The following is a 17,281-nucleotide window of genomic DNA, read 5'->3' as shown; positions in this document are numbered from 1 at the left end:
TACTGCAAGGTTAAAAATATAAAGTTTTGTTGTGAAAGCTATCCGGACTGCCCCTGATCTTGGGTTTCGTAGCGCTTAGCAACAAAAACGACGCATGCTAATTTAATCCCTGTCGTCGCAGACTAATTCGACTGCAGGAAATCATGCTTAAGCCGCGAAGGATAAAAAATCCTGAAGGTGCACAAAGTCGATAGCGACTACAATGTTAAGTGCCTCGCACCAGTACACAAGAATTTCCACTCAGAGCAAATTTAAATAAACACTCTTGAAATGTTTACAATTCCCGTACCCGAAGCTCACTGACCGTGTTTACAAAAAAATCTGCAGTCAAGTGGAGAAACTCTTATCCAAGCTGCAGATGCAGTTTCCATGCGAATCCAGCAGGCACCAATGGCAGTTCTAATTCAAAGTGCTGGCTGCGCGATATAACGACACTTATTTGGCATATTTGAACAACACCTTTAAAACAATAATTGTACTCTCGTTCACGGCCTGCTCTGATGCACCAAACTGTGCAACTGCCACCACTTTTATTTTTTCATGTCTCCCAAACCTACACACGATTCAGCTGCAAAACGTTTGTTCCAAAATGTTTCAAGTCGTACTTTGATTAAATTACGGCGTTTTCTCGCCCTCCTTTTCTTATAATTCCGTAAGAGATGCGAAATTTGCAATGCACATTGTGTGTGCTTCAGTGGTAAATGCACCATCGGTGTTAGTTTATTTCTTATTGGCAAAATGATATGCCGTTCAAGAAATCTTGTTACACTCACACTTATACTGCGAGCGGATGCTATGACACAGCGAGGAAACAGTTTTGATTATTATAATTCATTTGTATACATACGTCTTTCGGGCCGGAATTGCTCCCGCAGCGGAAACAATAAATATAGAGACCGGTATAGCTTTGCTGGGTCTTAGCGGTCCCCCACAGCTGCACAGAGTTCGGTAGAGTCGATCGGACGCGCACTCAGCGCAATCTGTCACCTTTACTGCATTTTACAGGAATGCGAAGATGTTGTTGTTATTATTAGCCTTTGAGAAGATGGCACATACCCACACTGGGGGATCGGCCAAGAATCGGGAGGGAGAGGTTGCTACTCACCTGTACATACTAAAGGCAAATGAAAAGCACACGCGAGAGCAACACCAGATGCGTGTCACTGACTTCATTCTCCTTTCTCTTCTGACAAACAGCCACGCAGAAATATGCCATTACCCACTTAGGCTGCCTCGTTTTCGCCAGTGACACATCAGCGCTTTTAAGCGTAACTTTTGTGGAGAATAAATCATGATGGTGGCAGTGTGTTAACAGCAATGAGTGAATAGATTTTGAAGATTAGAACGATAACCATCCTAACCATAAAAAAAAACAATAAGCTGAAGATTCTCTTCATCACGATCATGCCTCCGAAAATAAAAATATTGAAGCTCACCAAATTCAAGCAAGGGCAATGAAAAACAAACATTTATTCTGCACACCTGACGGTAAAAGTGTCAAAAAGACTGTAGGGAGACATTAGAGTTTTGTTCGCAAGTGCCCGCTAAAAATTAGATTTTCTCTGGGCTTTACTTTTATCTACTAACATTACTTTTATTATCCTCGTCATAAGACAAAATAATTACGGTTTTGACATTAGACTAGCCAACAATCATATCAAGCTTAACAGCCTGCAAAAAGCGGTCGTAGTTGCGGGGTGCTGCACACCGTTCAATATTTACCTCGACGTGTCAAAGACGGCACTACAATAGCTACGATGAAAGCACTTGTTAAGTTTAAATTAACTCTGACTAATACCAACTCTTCAGTTATACATAGAAATTCATTCGAGGCCGTTTTAATTCTTGCGATGTTTCACTTATTCAGAAATTCATGCGAAAATCTCCTCTGTTATGCGTTACCGGGAGTCCAGCCAATAATGCTACTGAAATAAGACACAGCTACCTCGGGGGAGCATTAATCAAGACGCCTCCGCATATAGTTCCTGACATCAGAACGGGCTATCTGGGACACCTTTCTTTCTTCGTTTACTCTCATGCAATGGCGAAATCACATATTTATGTATTTTCTTCCGCCTAACATGCTTCAGCGCGCATGCTATCCATGTTTTTTGTTTGGGCCACTCGTAACCCGGACATCAATCAAGTCAGCTGTCCGCCTCGCGTCTCACTACGACACCAACAAGGCGCTTTCCCTTCCCTTTCTTCGACAGACAAGACCTGCACTGAACGACAGATGTTTCTGTCACCTGCTATTTCCTCGCTAGTCTGTCAAAAAATATCTTCTTCCTTTTATTTCTGCTTGCTCCTGGCGAACCCGTGATTTCAGTAAAGCGAAAACCAAGACCTTTCTTCAATTACGGGTTTCGCTGCTTCTTTTAGCAGGGGGATTTCCACGTTAGGACTCGCAAAAAGCGGCTCTTCAGAGCAGGTAATATTTACTGGTTCCCCGCAGTGAGGAAATAGTTAAAAAGGGAATAAATGTTTCGCGAAGCAATAAAGAGAGGTGCAGAACAACAGGATTGAGACATAGCCTAAGAAAACGTTTGCATAACGTAATAAGAAGTGTGAGAGAAGCCAACAGCCACAGAAACCAAGGGGCACAGGGGATTTTTAATTAATTTATTTATTTTGTGGTGTTGATCAATTTATATTACTCAATATGTTTTCGCTTAAAGCTGTGGTCACGCAGTGAAACTACTAATAAATGAAAGCGCAGCGGGAATGATAGAGAGCTTTCAGGACAAGAATAAAATACGCTAATTATGAGTAGAAAGGCCGTTCATAATTATGCAATGTATATGTCTAATATACATTGTCTAATTGTCTAATACACATACGTGCGAACATGAGAAAAATGTGAGTCAAAATGAGCCACAAAGCGAAGACTATATTTCGCACCGGATTGAATAAATTATCTGCTGAGCGCATTAGGCCACACTGCTAGTCATACAGTTCTAAATGAAACTGGAGTTAAAACGCTCTGTAAATTCTTTGCAGAGTTCACATCTTAAAAAAAAAACATGCTTGTTCTCAACCTAATAGTCATTTCTTTTCATATTTCATGTCACCAGTTCTGCAATTATGATTTCTTATTTCAGCCAGTTCGGTCATATGTTATTTTACAAAACTCTTAATTGGATTTAGTTTACTCCTTTAAAAGACCTGAGAACTGAATACATAATACCTGTTTTTAAGAAGTACATCAACTTCTGAACTCTTAATCATGCGTACCTTCGATTAAAAAAATAATATCAAGGTAATATTCTTTGAGGAAAATTCGAAATTTCCATGAATGAGCTTTTTTCACTGCTCATGCACAGATACCATTATTTGAAATGTTCTACCCCTTTACAAGTCTGCAACCAAAACTAGTACCATTTCAGTCCAGAAAAGGTCCGAAATTCAAGCACACGATATGCAAATACAAAAAAAAAACAAGCAGATTTGAAGAATATTTACTGTAATGCACCCGCGTTCAAGGGTAACAAACTAGTTTTTTTAATTTAGGGATGCCGGTTAGTGTAGAACACTAGCAGGCACGAATAGATTATTGAAAAGAAGCCCTAAACATACTTGTTTACTTTTACTTGGTTTTCTGGAATTCATTTTTCTCCTATAATAAAAGGCCTGACCTCAACTTACATAAAACAATATCCACATGTTTTCCCCGTAACAAGTGGCCTTACTGCTTCGTTGATGCACCTCCGGAATCAGTGCATTAAAACCTGACTGACGAGTAAAGCACATATTTATTCTCATGGTTGCGTACGCCGCTTGGAAGAAAAATATATATGCACAGCGGGGCTTGCGGTGCCCAAAAAATTGAAAGCAGTAAAATAAGATTACCGTAAACAGTATGTTTTTGTAAAGACACGTTTTTAGCCCGATGCCTCCACATGTACTGAATCTGTGGTAGTACTGAACCTCCGGTAGTGATGTGTAATAATAGTAAAATCACTTTTATGCGAAGCATACTACTAAAGCTACACTACAGCCCGTCGAGCGCGGCGGTGGAGCTACCATTGACCTTTAGCGTGACCACGTGACACCACGTGACACCATCACGTCACAGCAGAGGAGAGATGGGCTGCCGGCTCGCGCGGTCAGCCGCGGCGGTGGAGGCTCCACATCAGAGGCGCGGCGGCCGACCACGTGACAAAATGACGTCACAGCAGAGGAGAGATGGGGGGTCCAAAAAGGAGTCTCATTTCGGTGGAAATAAACGTTTTGATGATGATGATGATGATGATGGGCTGCCGGCTCGCGCGGTCGGCCGCGGTGGTGGAGGCTCCACATCAGAGGCGCTGCAGCTGACCACGTGACGCTACAGCAGCGGTATAAAGCTGAGCTTGCCTCAGCTTTTCAATGTACTTTCCATGAGTGCCAAGAATGCTGTTGTAGCCGGTGCTGGGGCAGCGGTTGTACACTCTGCATTGAATTCACCGATGATCCCGTATATAGCTGCCACGGCAATCCTTGCTACACTTCTAGTGGTTGTATTAAAATGACCAAGTATACAACCAAGGAAAGCCATGTATTATCAAGCCTAGCCATCAATATGCTTCGCATCTGACTAGGCTTAACCTTAGCTAAGGCTCAGCCATTTTTTTGAAACCAGAAAAACAATGGCTTGAACTCACTCCTTCAGTAATTATTATACGCCGATATTATGCACTGCAGCAGATGCGAAACATTCTTGTGCTAAAATCACATGGGCCACTTTTGCCGCCTTTGTGAATCAAGATTGGAAAGTCTAGAGACCAGGGTAACATAATACGCAATCCACATGACCTTCTCACCAGCCAAGCATAACCCTTTACTACCCACTGTTTGGTATCGAAAACAAACCAGTTGCACGTCGCGTACTCCTTATTCACTGGAGAATAAATATACATTTTCAGGGCAACAAGTTTTCAGCATCCAGCGCGCTCTGTTTAACGTGTTTTCCGTGAATCTGTGATCTATATAGAAAGATTGGGGGAAAAATGCGACTTGTGCCTAGAGGCCAACATTTCCTCAACTCTCATTTTTTGAGAAGTGTTGCTAGAAAAACAGGAGCACATTTCTTATATAAAACATTGTTCACAGTTTCTGCGCCATTGTGCTAGTTAGATTCCTTGTATTAGGTGTTCGCATCAAATCTAAATAGGTGTAGAAAATTAAAAAACAAAAGCTTACTGTTCCTATTTGGGTGACATACCGACGGATCAAGTTTTAGCGCTGCAAGAAAAATTTTAATATCGGCTTTATGTTGTAGGTACATCAGCTGGCGTAAAGTGAAGGTAGCGGTTTTTATTTCTTATATCTTCAAAATTTCCGCAGTAAATTATTAAAGTAGTTAATGAAGAGGGCACTGTGTGCAGTTTGTCGTAGAAGAAACTCTTCTCTCGTGCTCTCGTGCTTACATTTCCCCCTCCACCATCTTCTCTCTTTCCCGCAGAGCCCGTGGCTATGCAGATGCCATCCATCGTGCATCGCAGCAGCCGTGTGCTCACGGATCCGGGTCAAAACGTCGATTTGCTCTGCGTCGCGGAAGGTTTTCCAGTGCCAGGATATAGGTGCGTTTCTTCGAACTTTTTTTTTTATTTCTAAATGTTGTCATTTGTGCTTTCACCTGTTTCACTCTTCTTTCCGCCTTTATTTCATGTGCTTGTGTACCGTATTGGGTTAAATAGATAGTTCTTTTCGTCTTTTGTATAACGCCGCTACTGAGAAATAATCACTTCATGTTACACAACATAATTTAAAAACACGAAGTGTAAAAAGAAAATAGCGAAACCGACCAGACCTGAATTTACTGCGGAAAGAATACTGCTTGGTAAGATATATAAGTTTGATGTGTAGTTATACGTAATGTTCAATTTGAATATTCTTAGACCCAATCTACTTACAAGGCTTGTTTTGAAGCCATCTGTCAGTGGCGCTTTTCGCAAGATTACTGGCTTACCTGGCAGTCTCGCAGTTTCATTTCCGTTGCGAAAGAAAGTGTACTGCGTGTAAAATGCGGCCGTTTCGAGGCACGGCTCGTTTTTCAGAAATGCTTGCAGAAAATACTCTCCCGGAAAAGAAGCACGGAGGTGTTGCCTCCTTCGTAGCTGTTTTACGTTATTTTTCAAAAAAATAACATAAAAAAGGCCTAGTGCATTTTTAGCGCAATCTATATATTCCTCGCTGTGCAATATAATCCATTTCTTTAGTTGCAAAAGTAAAGTTCAGCGGTACGACTTTGCCCGTGGTGAACACCTGCTTAAAAGGACACAGATAAAAAGGTCCATTTACGATAATTTTAGTTCTCTTTAAAAGAATCAGGTGTTCCAACTAACCCAGAATGCTGTCCTCTAACATGGCTGCGGCCAACAGTAGGCTTACTAGTTTGGTCAAGAACCAGCAAAAAAGTACACTACTGCCCGTAACGCAATAAAATCCCAGCAGGGATAACAGTTTTTTCGACAACTTTCAGATCCGTGCTCAACGAATGCAGTGCACAAAACAATTCGCATCAGAATTTGGATGCTACGTGCCCTAGGCGATGGTTCCTAGCCCTCTCTTGGTTTCTGCTTGGAGCTTGAAGTCCGAAACCTTGCCGGAACCGCCGCGTCGTGCTCGTAGCTTTGACTACAGTGCAAAAATGTCTAGCAATGGGTGATACAGGTACTTTACAGGCTTCATCGAGAGCAATACCCGTGCGTTCCTATTCGCTGATGATCCGGACTTAACAAAATATCCTGTTCTAGAATGCGATAATTTTGTTTCGCTCAGTGACTTTAATATTTACCACAAAAGAGGCGGCAGTGTTTCACAGGCACAAGAACTTATTACGTAAAGAACAGGACGAATAAAACAATTGCCATTCAACCTACCTGTCTGGGAAGAGCCTAAATGTCATTATTTATTGAAAGAGAGATATCTAAGGATAAAGCAAAGGACAACAAGTTCCTTCATGCGCCATTCATATGGCCACACGAAATTTGGTAATCACCGATAAATTTTATAATAAACATCGTTGCAATTGATGTTTAATTACGACGTTTCTATTTGTAAATATTCTTTTTTGTATTTACAAAGTCGATCTGCGTAAGTAGGAGGCCTGAGAATATAAGTCTACGTTCAACCTTGCCGCAAAGTCTGAAAGAAATTTGATTCAGAATACTGACAAGTATCTGGCCAGTTTCCTAGTGTCTTTTCGAAGTTTCTGACCGTGGTGAGGCGAAAACAAATATGTCTAAAATATCTCTTTCAAGAAGAAAACGCCGTAAATGCTTTCGCGTCTTCGTATCTCACCCGGAATCGCTTCCATCCACCGATAAAGCTGTACTGTCGGCCGAAAGAGGGCTCTCCCAATCGCTCTTCTCCAGAGCGAGAGACCAATCCGAGCGACCCAGGTCAAGTCGTCGACGCGGTTAAAATCGAATTTAGAGTACCGGCGAAATCCGCCTGCGCAGACGTTCTTCGCGCTCGAGCGAGGGAGCGCGACGGGATCTCGGTGCTATTCGCGACCGCCAGAAACTGGAGGCTCTTCTGGAAGACGACGTCAGAGTAATATTTTTTTTACTGCCACGTTTCTGATGCTGAGTGGTTCGTCGGGGCTCTTTCATGTGATTTATAGGCGCTAGATGCGCAGCAATGACTCGGTTGAACTCTTTCGTTATCTTAGTTTTGGGGAGTGAGAAGATTGTCGCGCATTACGCAGTACTTCAACGGAGTTCGGTTGTTTTTTTCTCTGTTCTGAAAGCTTCTAATTCAGCTCGTCAGCTTTGTCGTTTGCGAAAGAGAAATAATTTATCCAGCGAATACCAAACGGCAACTGTTAGCCTGCCCTACAAAGAATGACATAAAAAAAAGACTAGCGCGTTAGACGAGGACACAAAAACAGAAGTGCACAGGACAAGCGCTGAGTCCAGTGATCTTATATTAGCGCTTGTCCTGTGTACTTCTATTTCTGTGTCTTCAGTTAAAGCGCTGTTCTTTTTAATCAATAATACAGAACCAACTAGCCCAGCTTTCAGCCTTGAAATAATGAAAACTTTGTAACTTCCATATTTGAAATTCTATTTCTCAGCCCGAAATATTTATTCATGCATGAATACATGACACATGAAGGACTGGTGGCGACAACTTTCAGCACCATAAAATATCTTCCACAGCTGAAACTTCAAGAAGAAGCAGGCAAACTGAAGAGATGATAATAACATCCCTGAAATCTCTCCTTATATTTGAGCCTGTGCTGCGGATGAACCAACATAAAAGCATGTAGCTTGGCTGGATGTAGAATTCCATCTTTGAAATATCTTTTAGGTCACTGACAGTTCTATTCACTTCAAGGCACCTGCTATTTCTTAACCATTGTCCAACGCGCATTTAAGTTCTAAGGCAAGACTCCTGACAGTCCGAGAAATATCGGTCGTTACGTAGCCTTATTGAACCTCATAACTGGCTTGAAATAAGGTATTTTATTTAACATTCTAACGCGCCAGTCCATAGAGACGCCTCACCGCAAATTTGTGCTAAAGTAATTTACACGGTAATTAGAGCTTCAATGGTAAACTTTTAACACTGAATGAAAGCTCAATGAAGCTGAAGCCTCCTTGTCTTCACAACTATGTCAGTTGCGGTTGGTACCGTCGCCTTACCCTTCGCAGCTGGTACAAACGTGATGGCCAGAGGATGCTGGCACTGGAGCCCAGCGTGCGCGTACGCCAGGTGGCGGGCGTGCTGCATTTTCGCGATGTGGACGTCAGCGACGCCGGCACCTACGTCTGCCTCGTCTCCAACAGCGTCGGCGAAGCACAGATCGACCTCGACCTGGTCGTCACGCGTGAGTAAACACAGCATCCGTTAAACTTTTTGTCACCTGACGTTGAAGACCATACCTGATATTTCAATTATTAATATCGACTTTACACAGCAGTAAGGAGAGAAGCGCCGTGTGGGAAATACTGCACATATCGCACTAACCGGAAACCGGTTTACGTCTCAAACGCAGCAAAGCCCTGGGTGACGGTGAGCCCTGGCCACGTCCGAGCCGAGGTGGGTCACGCGGCCGCCTTTCGCTGCAACGCCTCGGGCCTCGACTGGGGCCTGCTGGACGACACGAGTCTGGAGTGGCGCCACAACGGCCGCCGGGTGGTGCCGGCGCCCCAGGTGGCAGGGGCAGGCCGGTCTCGCGTGCTCCACCTGTCCTCCATCCGGCGCCAGGACCAAGGAATGTACCAATGCTTCGTGCGGCTGTCGCCAAAGCGCACGGTTCAGGCGGCGGCAGAGCTCATCGTTGGCGGTGAGTAGTGAACGCTACATGACTGATGCCTACATTCCTGCTTTTTTTTTTTCAAACAATCACTTCTTCTAAATAACAGGGGTTGTATTCCTTCATTTACTCAGGGAATATTTGGCGCCATGTATACTAAATAACCTGGGGCTGTTTTGTGGAATCTTCTGATTAGGGTTCGTACTGGAAAAAAGGCACTTGATAAATAAGCCTCGCTTACAATGTTACTCACGGTTAAGGCGTTTTTCGGCTCGGTCACAACGGGGACCTGTGTAGTCGAAATACTTTCATCTAATTTCAACGCCAATATGCGCTTCTGTTTCCCATTTTCAGTATTTTCTCTACACTTACTTTAAACAGTGATTACGGCAAATCTTTTCTAACTTCGACGTGTTTGCTTCCTACAATAAAGAGCAAAGAACTGTCGTATCTCTTGCGTATCGCCATCACTTGTTTTAAAGAAAAAGTTATACGCACAGTATAAAAGTCCTTTGCGTCCTTAGATATTAACCCCTCCTAAATACTAAAATAGTTCTATATTAGTGCTCCATGATTATCCTCAAATGATCTTCTTAGCGCATTCAAAGACCTTTACATAGCACTCACACTTTCCGCCCCAATGCGTACCATATCCTGAACACAGTTAGATCCTGTATTAAAAGATTAATTTTTTTTTCTCTCCTCAAAGAGGTGAGTAAGGCATGTTTCCAGGCTAGTTGGTTTAGCATCTTGAAAGTGTAATAAAACCACCTTGGCGCAAATAATTTCACAAAGAAAAAAAAAGGCGAGGAGACGACGGACGTGGCTCCTGTCCGCTGTCTGCTCGTCTTTTTTTGTCCTTGTGAAATTATTTGCGCCAAGGTGGTTTTATTCCAAAAATCAACAAAGAGGTGAACTATTCGAATTCACTGAACCCTATTACCGCCTCTCTCAGCTGCACGCTTATTAATTTTCTATACGTAACCATTGACCTAACACTGGCGCTGTTACTTTTTCGCTGTTTCTTCCACAGCAGAACGTGAAACCGTTGTCGCTTTTGCTAAATCATTACGTAATCAGCCAACTCTCTACCTGAAAAGTTTCAGAGGGAACTTAACTTTGCTTACATGCTGTGAAGGCGAAAGCATTGGTTTGTCATTATGATCGTTCTACTTCGGCGCAGGTTGCGCACTGAGAAATAGCAACCAAGACGCGCCTCCACTGGCTGATTCAACAAAGGCTGAATCCACGAAAGTCCGAGTTAAACTCTCGGACATTCGGTTCGAGTGCCTGTCGTGAGCTAGCCGCAGCGTGACTACGAACATGCGCGATATGAAATGAGAAATTGTATTACAACACCCGCAATGGTGTACAAATAATACAAATAATTGCTTGGAGTGGTCTTGGTTAGAAGGGACTACGCACACACAAACTGGGAGGCACTCATCTCGCGAGACAAGTAGGACATAGAGCGCATGTCTTCATGGAGCATGTCGTGCACTCGCACACACACATACGAATGTCGGTGCCTAGCATGAGCGCTCCTAATCGTCGTCTTCTACGCAGCACTTTCTAGCGTGGGCGCTCCGTCCCTCTGCATTGCTCGTTCATCATCGTCTTCTATGCGGCACTAATGCGGTGGTTTTGACCAAACCAAAATCGTCTCTTGCGTGTCAGCAGCTAGCCTTGAGCGAGCGCGTCGTTCCTTGGCACTGTCTGCTCATCGTCGTCTTCTGCGTAGCACTAAGCCGGAGGTTTTGTTCGAACAAAATTGTGTTTTGCGTGTCGCTAACAAAATGCCAGAAAATTGAATCAGTCATTATGTGTGCACCTCAGTTCAGTCATTCATGCATGTAAAATTAGTAACGACAGCCTTTGCCAAAAGAAAAAAAGCCCGCGATTTCGCTCTGAATAAAAAGTTGTAAGATTCTCAACTTTTTTGAAGCGATAGCTTCACTCTGCTAGGTAAAGCCGGGTACAACCGTGTGTGCAACATGTTCATTGGTCGCTCGGGAACTACAACATGGGACGCACAATGTTGTGCGCTGGGAGCACCTGCCATCGCAGGGCAGTGGCTCATCGCTTAACCGCCGCACCACTGCGCCAGGAGGGGTATGAGGACTACGAGGGATCTGTGAACGCAAAGCGGAGAATGACCATCTGCATATGTGGGAATAAACCCAATACGCTATCGCCTCATACCCGTAAGGTGGAGATTAAGTGCCCTCTCCAAATGTTTTATTGACTCCTTCAGTCAATTTCTTTCCCGACAAATAATGATTGTGGACGTCTGTAGTAATTGATATCGTTTACTGACTACTTCGAACCCATTCATGGTTTATTACCTTCTTAGCTGGCCTGTTTCTACCATCCACAGCGAAATCTATTTCTTCTGCGTCCTTAGACCTCTATTGTTTACATATACTAGCTACTGCAAGAAGCGTTTTACTGCTTCAAGAAATGCTTCGGCGAGGTTGATTCTTCTTTTTATGTATTTTGAAGAATGTGTTCTCGGTGAACAACGATGCGATAAAAACTATTCCACTCCCTCGAAAGCAGGACGGAAGTTCCAAGTGAGAATCGCAATAAGTTCTAGTTAGGGAATGTCCTGAGAGATGGCTACGCCTGGGTGCGGTTCTTGCCTCCGGGCAAACAAATGGCGGTCAGGGCTGGAAAACACTCTTATATGACCTCATCTCAATTTCACATCAAGAGGTGAACGTTTGTCATCTCTCATTTTGCTCGCGATCTTAGTGGTACAAGCCCTCTTGGATGGAGTACTCTCTTTGTAACGAATTCGAAACGCAGTCATTCCAAATAAGCACATATCGAAGATGTCGGGGAGCAAGCCCGCTGGCTGCGAGTGACAAAAACAAAAATGCGTAACACGCAAACGTGACTTCAAAGCAAGGAACGATGTTACGTTTTGTTGCGCTTGCTGTGGTTAACGTGCGCGGTGCCTTCCTTGTGAATGACCCCAAATACGTCAAAAATATACATGCTGTCTGCGTTATAAATAGTCGTTGTTCCTTCAATACCTCACCATCAATGTTTAAAAGACCTCTGCTTCGGTCATTGAGGGAGTGCAGCGTGTGCAACCTTTCCTGCCGTCTCTTGGCAACCAGCGAACGTCCGAGTAAATGAGCTGATTGCGAAGAAGCTTGCGTCGAGTTTTTTTCCGCTTAAGGTTGGTGGGAGGCTGCAGGGATAAATCTGTCATCAAAAGTAAAAATATGTGATGCAATGCGCCTTTAACACCATCAGCACTCGCGCTTGGATAAAAGCGTGCTTTAGGAGATGGGATGATGGCGTAAGTGCGCTTTTAGAGCTTGCTAGCAAGGATGCATGACCTCTTTCAAGTCCGTCCAGATACTTTCAGAGATAGCTGGAATCATTTGTTTTCATTTATATGGATCGCCTGTTCCTCAGTGTTGTTTATGATTTCTTTTTCGGATTCCTCGTTACTGTTACTATTACTAGCTGAGCATGCCGATGCAAACAGTGTTCTTTCAGCCATGTAAGCGTGGAGAAGATCTTATTATTTTTTTAGCTTGCTGAGTGATTGATCTCAAAGGTTCGGCATGTACCACACAAAACGTGCTATCAATTTTCATGCCATTCTGGTCTTCAGTGGGCAATCGCTGGTATATTTAAAGAAGCATTTTCTGCTCGCGTACTCGTCGTTTGTTTACCTAAATATCTGTACTAGAAATGCGACCTCTATTGTGAAACATTGCTGGAAAACACCAAACACTTGACTAAAATCGATTGCATTCGCCAGAAGCACACTTTTCGGCGTAATCGCCTGGAGTCAACGCAGCATCTTTTTATTTTTCCAAAATATTTCACAATCTTCTCATTGATTTCGGGAACTTCAGTTGAGTGCTTTGAGAGAAAATATAGCGGTTTGGCCGTTTACTCTTCATCATTTGCCTCCATTTTCTCTTTTGCTTTAATCGTTTTCAGCCACTTACAGCTGCGGTAAAGTTAAGTGAACTTTCAGCATTGGTCTTCCTACTCTAGGCGGATGTAAAACGGTCGCAGAGAGGCCGTGCAGGTGGGCTGACATATTTACGACCTAGAACTTGAAACATTGTTTTCGTACGTTGCCCTAAAAATGCGTGTCCAAGTGCGTACTGGGCGAGTGTGTTTCGACGGTGTAGAGAATATTAGTGAACTCTGCCTTTCGTTTAGCGCTCCAGCATGTTCCTAGCGACTTGTTTCCGCTCGAAGACAGCAAAACATTCTATGCTTTTGAAGCATGCATGTACTCATGTTCAAGTATGTGGTAATAAAAATGAGTAAGCGTCATCTGTACTAACATTGTTGGTTTGAAGACACAAAAATCTTTGCTTCAAAATGTCCAACGAAGCTTGTCCGAGCTAGCAGAATAAAGATGAGGACGAAAGAAGGCCCGCGTACACAGAAGAGCGCTCATCCGTGTTGTACGTATGCCTTTATTCCTTTCTCGGATTTTTCAGCCATTTATAATCAACCACTAAAATGAACTAACTGGCCCAGGATGTCCCGTGGACTCAAAAAGCTTTCAAAAGCATTATTTTTTTCTGCTTAACATACAAGCTCAAAAATTCCGCCTTTGCACCCTGAGTAGTAATCCCAAGAAGTTTTTTTTTTTTTTGATAGCTAAACCTGAACGCTTTTTACTGGTGGTGAACTGCGGATTGGTTATATATTGTTTCCCGTCTCCTTTTTTTTTCATGCCAATATTATACGTAACAGTGTGAAAAAACAAACAGAAAACACTTCGACAACTTCTGAAATGAACGCTAACTAGAACAATTTATGGACCACAAGGAAAATAACCAAATCTACTGTGTACACTTATGTTCTTTTATTTCGAATTTCTAGATCAAGCGCCGAAACTGAAGTCGACATTCGAAGAGACCACTGTGAGGCCAGGAAAACCGGTCTCTCTACGCTGCGTTGCCTCTGGAGACCCTCCGCCTCGAATAACGTGGACGCTGGATGGTGCGTGGCCTCTCGACTCTCGTCACGGCCGCGTCCGAGTCCGAGCCAATGGTCCAGACACCGGCACCGGTGGCAGTGCAGCCGAGGTTACCAGTACGCTCTCCATCTCTTCGACGGAGGTTCAGGACGGTGGCTCGTACTCGTGCGAGGCGTCTAACTATGCTGGCGTGGCGTCGTACTCGGCTCGCATCAATGTGTACGGCTCTGTGTTTGTTCGGTCCCTGGGCAACCTGTCGGCGCTGGCCGGGGGCACGTTCTCGGTTCAGTGCCCGTTCGGCGGCTATCCATTCGGACATGTCTACTGGGAGAAAGGTAAGTGCGAGTTGAAGATTATGAGTGCCCCCATTTTTTGTGTGTTAGATAAGGTATTAAGCCCTAAGCCTAGCTGTTTTTGCAGTGGCGTCCTTTTCCGTCACCTCCATATGTAGAGTTTTTGTTCTTAGCCTCAGTAGATATTGCACCTGCACAATGCAGGGTAGCGGCCTGGTTTTTGTTAAGTCTAAAACAATAGATGTAATTCAAGCCGTTATTTCTGCCGAACTATCACCGGCTAGGTCGCTGGGGAAACTGGGAGTGATTTGTAATAATATTGATTTACCAGGTGTTCCAGGGAAGGTGCGCTAGATTTTTTATAAAAGGCTTTTATAGGTAAGAAGGCGGCTTCTGCGGCACAATAACACCTGCGTTTGCAGACATCAGAAAAGATATAAATAGTGCTAACTAGTTAGACGCTTAACTAATTTCTCATAATTGACTTTTTAACTCTAACAGTTAGGCTACTGGTTGTAAATGAAGACTTCTAGCCGGTCGTTAGCAATAGCCACATAAGTTTTTAGAATTTCGAAAACGCCATTATCCTCGACGCTGCGGCTCGACAAAATTTGGCTACATAGTGTCAGAATACATGCGTTTTCGAATAGCAAGCAGGCAAAGCAAACTTTTAGTGCACGTAACTAGTTGAAAAGCCAAATTTTGTCGAGCCACAGCGCCAAGGGTCATCGCGGTTTCGGAATTCAATAAACTTACAGGGCAATTACTAAAGAACGGCTACAACTCTAACTGCAGCCAGTAGCCTCACTGTTATAGTTGAGATATTAAGTATCAGAAATTAGTTGACTAACTAGCCAGCATTGTTTACATGTTTTCTGATGTCCGCCAACGCAGGTATTATTGATTCGCTAAAGCCACCTTCATACCTGAAAATGCCTATTTTAAAAAATTTTGGTCCACCTTCACTGAAACACTTGGTATATATAAAAAAGCTTAATGAAATAGTATTGATTTAGTTGCAAATTGATGGCGTTCATGCTCGAACACATTGCACCTTTTTTTTCTGTTCGCAAAACAATCAAGACGGCCGGCGGCTTCCCCTGAACCAGCGCCAGTCAGTGTTTCCTAACGGGACACTGCAGATCCAGGGCACAGACCGGGAGCACGATCAGGGACAGTACACATGCACGGTACACGGACCGGACTCCCAGGTTGTTCATCGGACATTGACCCTGCACGTTCGCAGTAAGTCGTCTTGGCTAATGTATTGCACTTCTTTATTTATTACGACATAATGAATGTGTTTTTTCTACACAAGTTGTACTGTTTTCTCTGTTCCATGCCTTCGCACTGACAGAGCTTTCCTCACATAGAGAATTTTTGGATAAAACGCAGTTACTAAGAATACATATTCAGTGGGGCCCTGAATATGTAGTTGCCTGATAGACACATTTCTCTGCACAAACTTGTGCGCCACTTACCATGGCAGCATTTATGAGTCCTACTCACTTGCAATAATCAACCTCACGAACACACAACCCCTGGCTGAACCTCGGCGCTATGTGGCAGAATACTATAGTCCACAGTGTAGCGTCGTTTGAGAAAAAAATAATTAACTGTCTTGATGATTGTAAGGGTTCGGTAGCGTTCGCGGGGGTCATCGGAACGCGGCTGGGGGTGCTCAAAGCGAAGCGTCTCCTTTCTTGGAACGCGGCCGCTCGCGAACGCGCCGGCAGGTATACGGGTGTTCCCCCACCCGCGGTACTGATTCGCACACGTGCTGGCACGGATGTATATTTGTGTTTTTGTTTTATTTTGTGGTGGAGAGAGCGCTCTACCTTACGGAAGCTGGAGGGCTGGCCATGCCCTGGATGAACCAACCATGTTAAGAGCGCCACATGATTGGAAGTTACCGAATGTGGGCCGGGCCTTTAGGGCTTTAAAACTGGGCCCCGGAGCCGTAAGCGGGGTTCTGCGCTAAGGTCAGATGCAACGCATCTTCGGCAACGCCGAGAGGGGCCTCCCCTAGTGATTAGCCAGAGCCGCCCTTTTTGTTGTTTGTCTTGTGCCGTTAATTTGTCTCAAGTGTCTTAACTTGTATCTATTGTACATATTTGTATATAAATCTCCAGTCATTGCCTTTTTCATCCCTGCGGCTCTATTCATCGAGAGACCGTCTCTGACGGGGCACCGCTGGTGCGAAGAGCTTCAGTCTTCGAGTTAGATAAACCGTCTCTGGCGGGGCACCGCTGGTGCAATAAGGAAGACGAAAGAACCTGTGAAACTTTACTGGCGCAGTCGACAGGATCCTGCGGCCATTGGAAGACGGCGCAGGAAGAAGACTTGAAGGCAGGGAGAAAGGCGACGACAAGGCAACAGGTCAGCGTTCGAGACAGGACCTGTGGAGAGACGGCGGCAAGAATGCAAGGACCACGACAGTAGTCCAGCGACGCGGGACTGCATCGGTCCAGAAAAGCAGCGCGTCGATAACCTGACGGTCACCGGCGGCGGACCAGCGGCGTGCGACAGCTCATCGCAGCGTCCGGGGAAAGTGGCGGTGGACTCCGACGCCAAGGAGCGGGCAATGCGGATCGACGCATCGAAACCGTGAGTTTCCTTGGTCGCATTGTTCACGTCCCTGTGTTCGAGCCGGTAGGACAGTTGAGGAGTACAGACGGCGGTATGGAGAGCTATCCATGCCGGCCCTCACTTGATGTGAAGTACCAGGTTGAACTGGCGAAGGCGCGGTTAGCGTACTTTCAGGCTGAACTTGCG

The 17,281-nt window shown here is 44.4% G+C and overlaps 1 protein-coding gene across 3 annotated transcripts in view; it reads left to right on the top strand.

Annotated features, from left to right (window-relative positions):
- Positions 1-17,281, top strand: part of LOC149371602 (cell adhesion molecule Dscam1-like) — a 246,127-nt gene that overhangs the window by 173,834 nt on the left and 55,012 nt on the right. For all 3 annotated transcript variants that reach the window (XM_089565866.1, XM_089565864.1, XM_089565865.1), the window contains 5 exons: positions 5,444-5,561; positions 8,643-8,818; positions 8,987-9,277; positions 14,117-14,548; positions 15,590-15,751. In XM_089565866.1, coding sequence (XP_089421992.1) covers positions 5,444-5,561; positions 8,643-8,818; positions 8,987-9,277; positions 14,117-14,548; positions 15,590-15,751 — 1,179 coding nt within the window. The remainder of the gene's footprint in view (positions 1-5,443; positions 5,562-8,642; positions 8,819-8,986; positions 9,278-14,116; positions 14,549-15,589; positions 15,752-17,281) is intronic.

Source organism: Amblyomma mixtum, chromosome 1, assembly GCF_055824585.1.
Source record: "Amblyomma mixtum isolate Tamu chromosome 1, ASM5582458v1, whole genome shotgun sequence".
Taxonomy (NCBI): domain Eukaryota; kingdom Metazoa; phylum Arthropoda; class Arachnida; order Ixodida; family Ixodidae; genus Amblyomma; species Amblyomma mixtum.
This window is presented reverse-complemented; position numbering and strand designations above follow the sequence as displayed.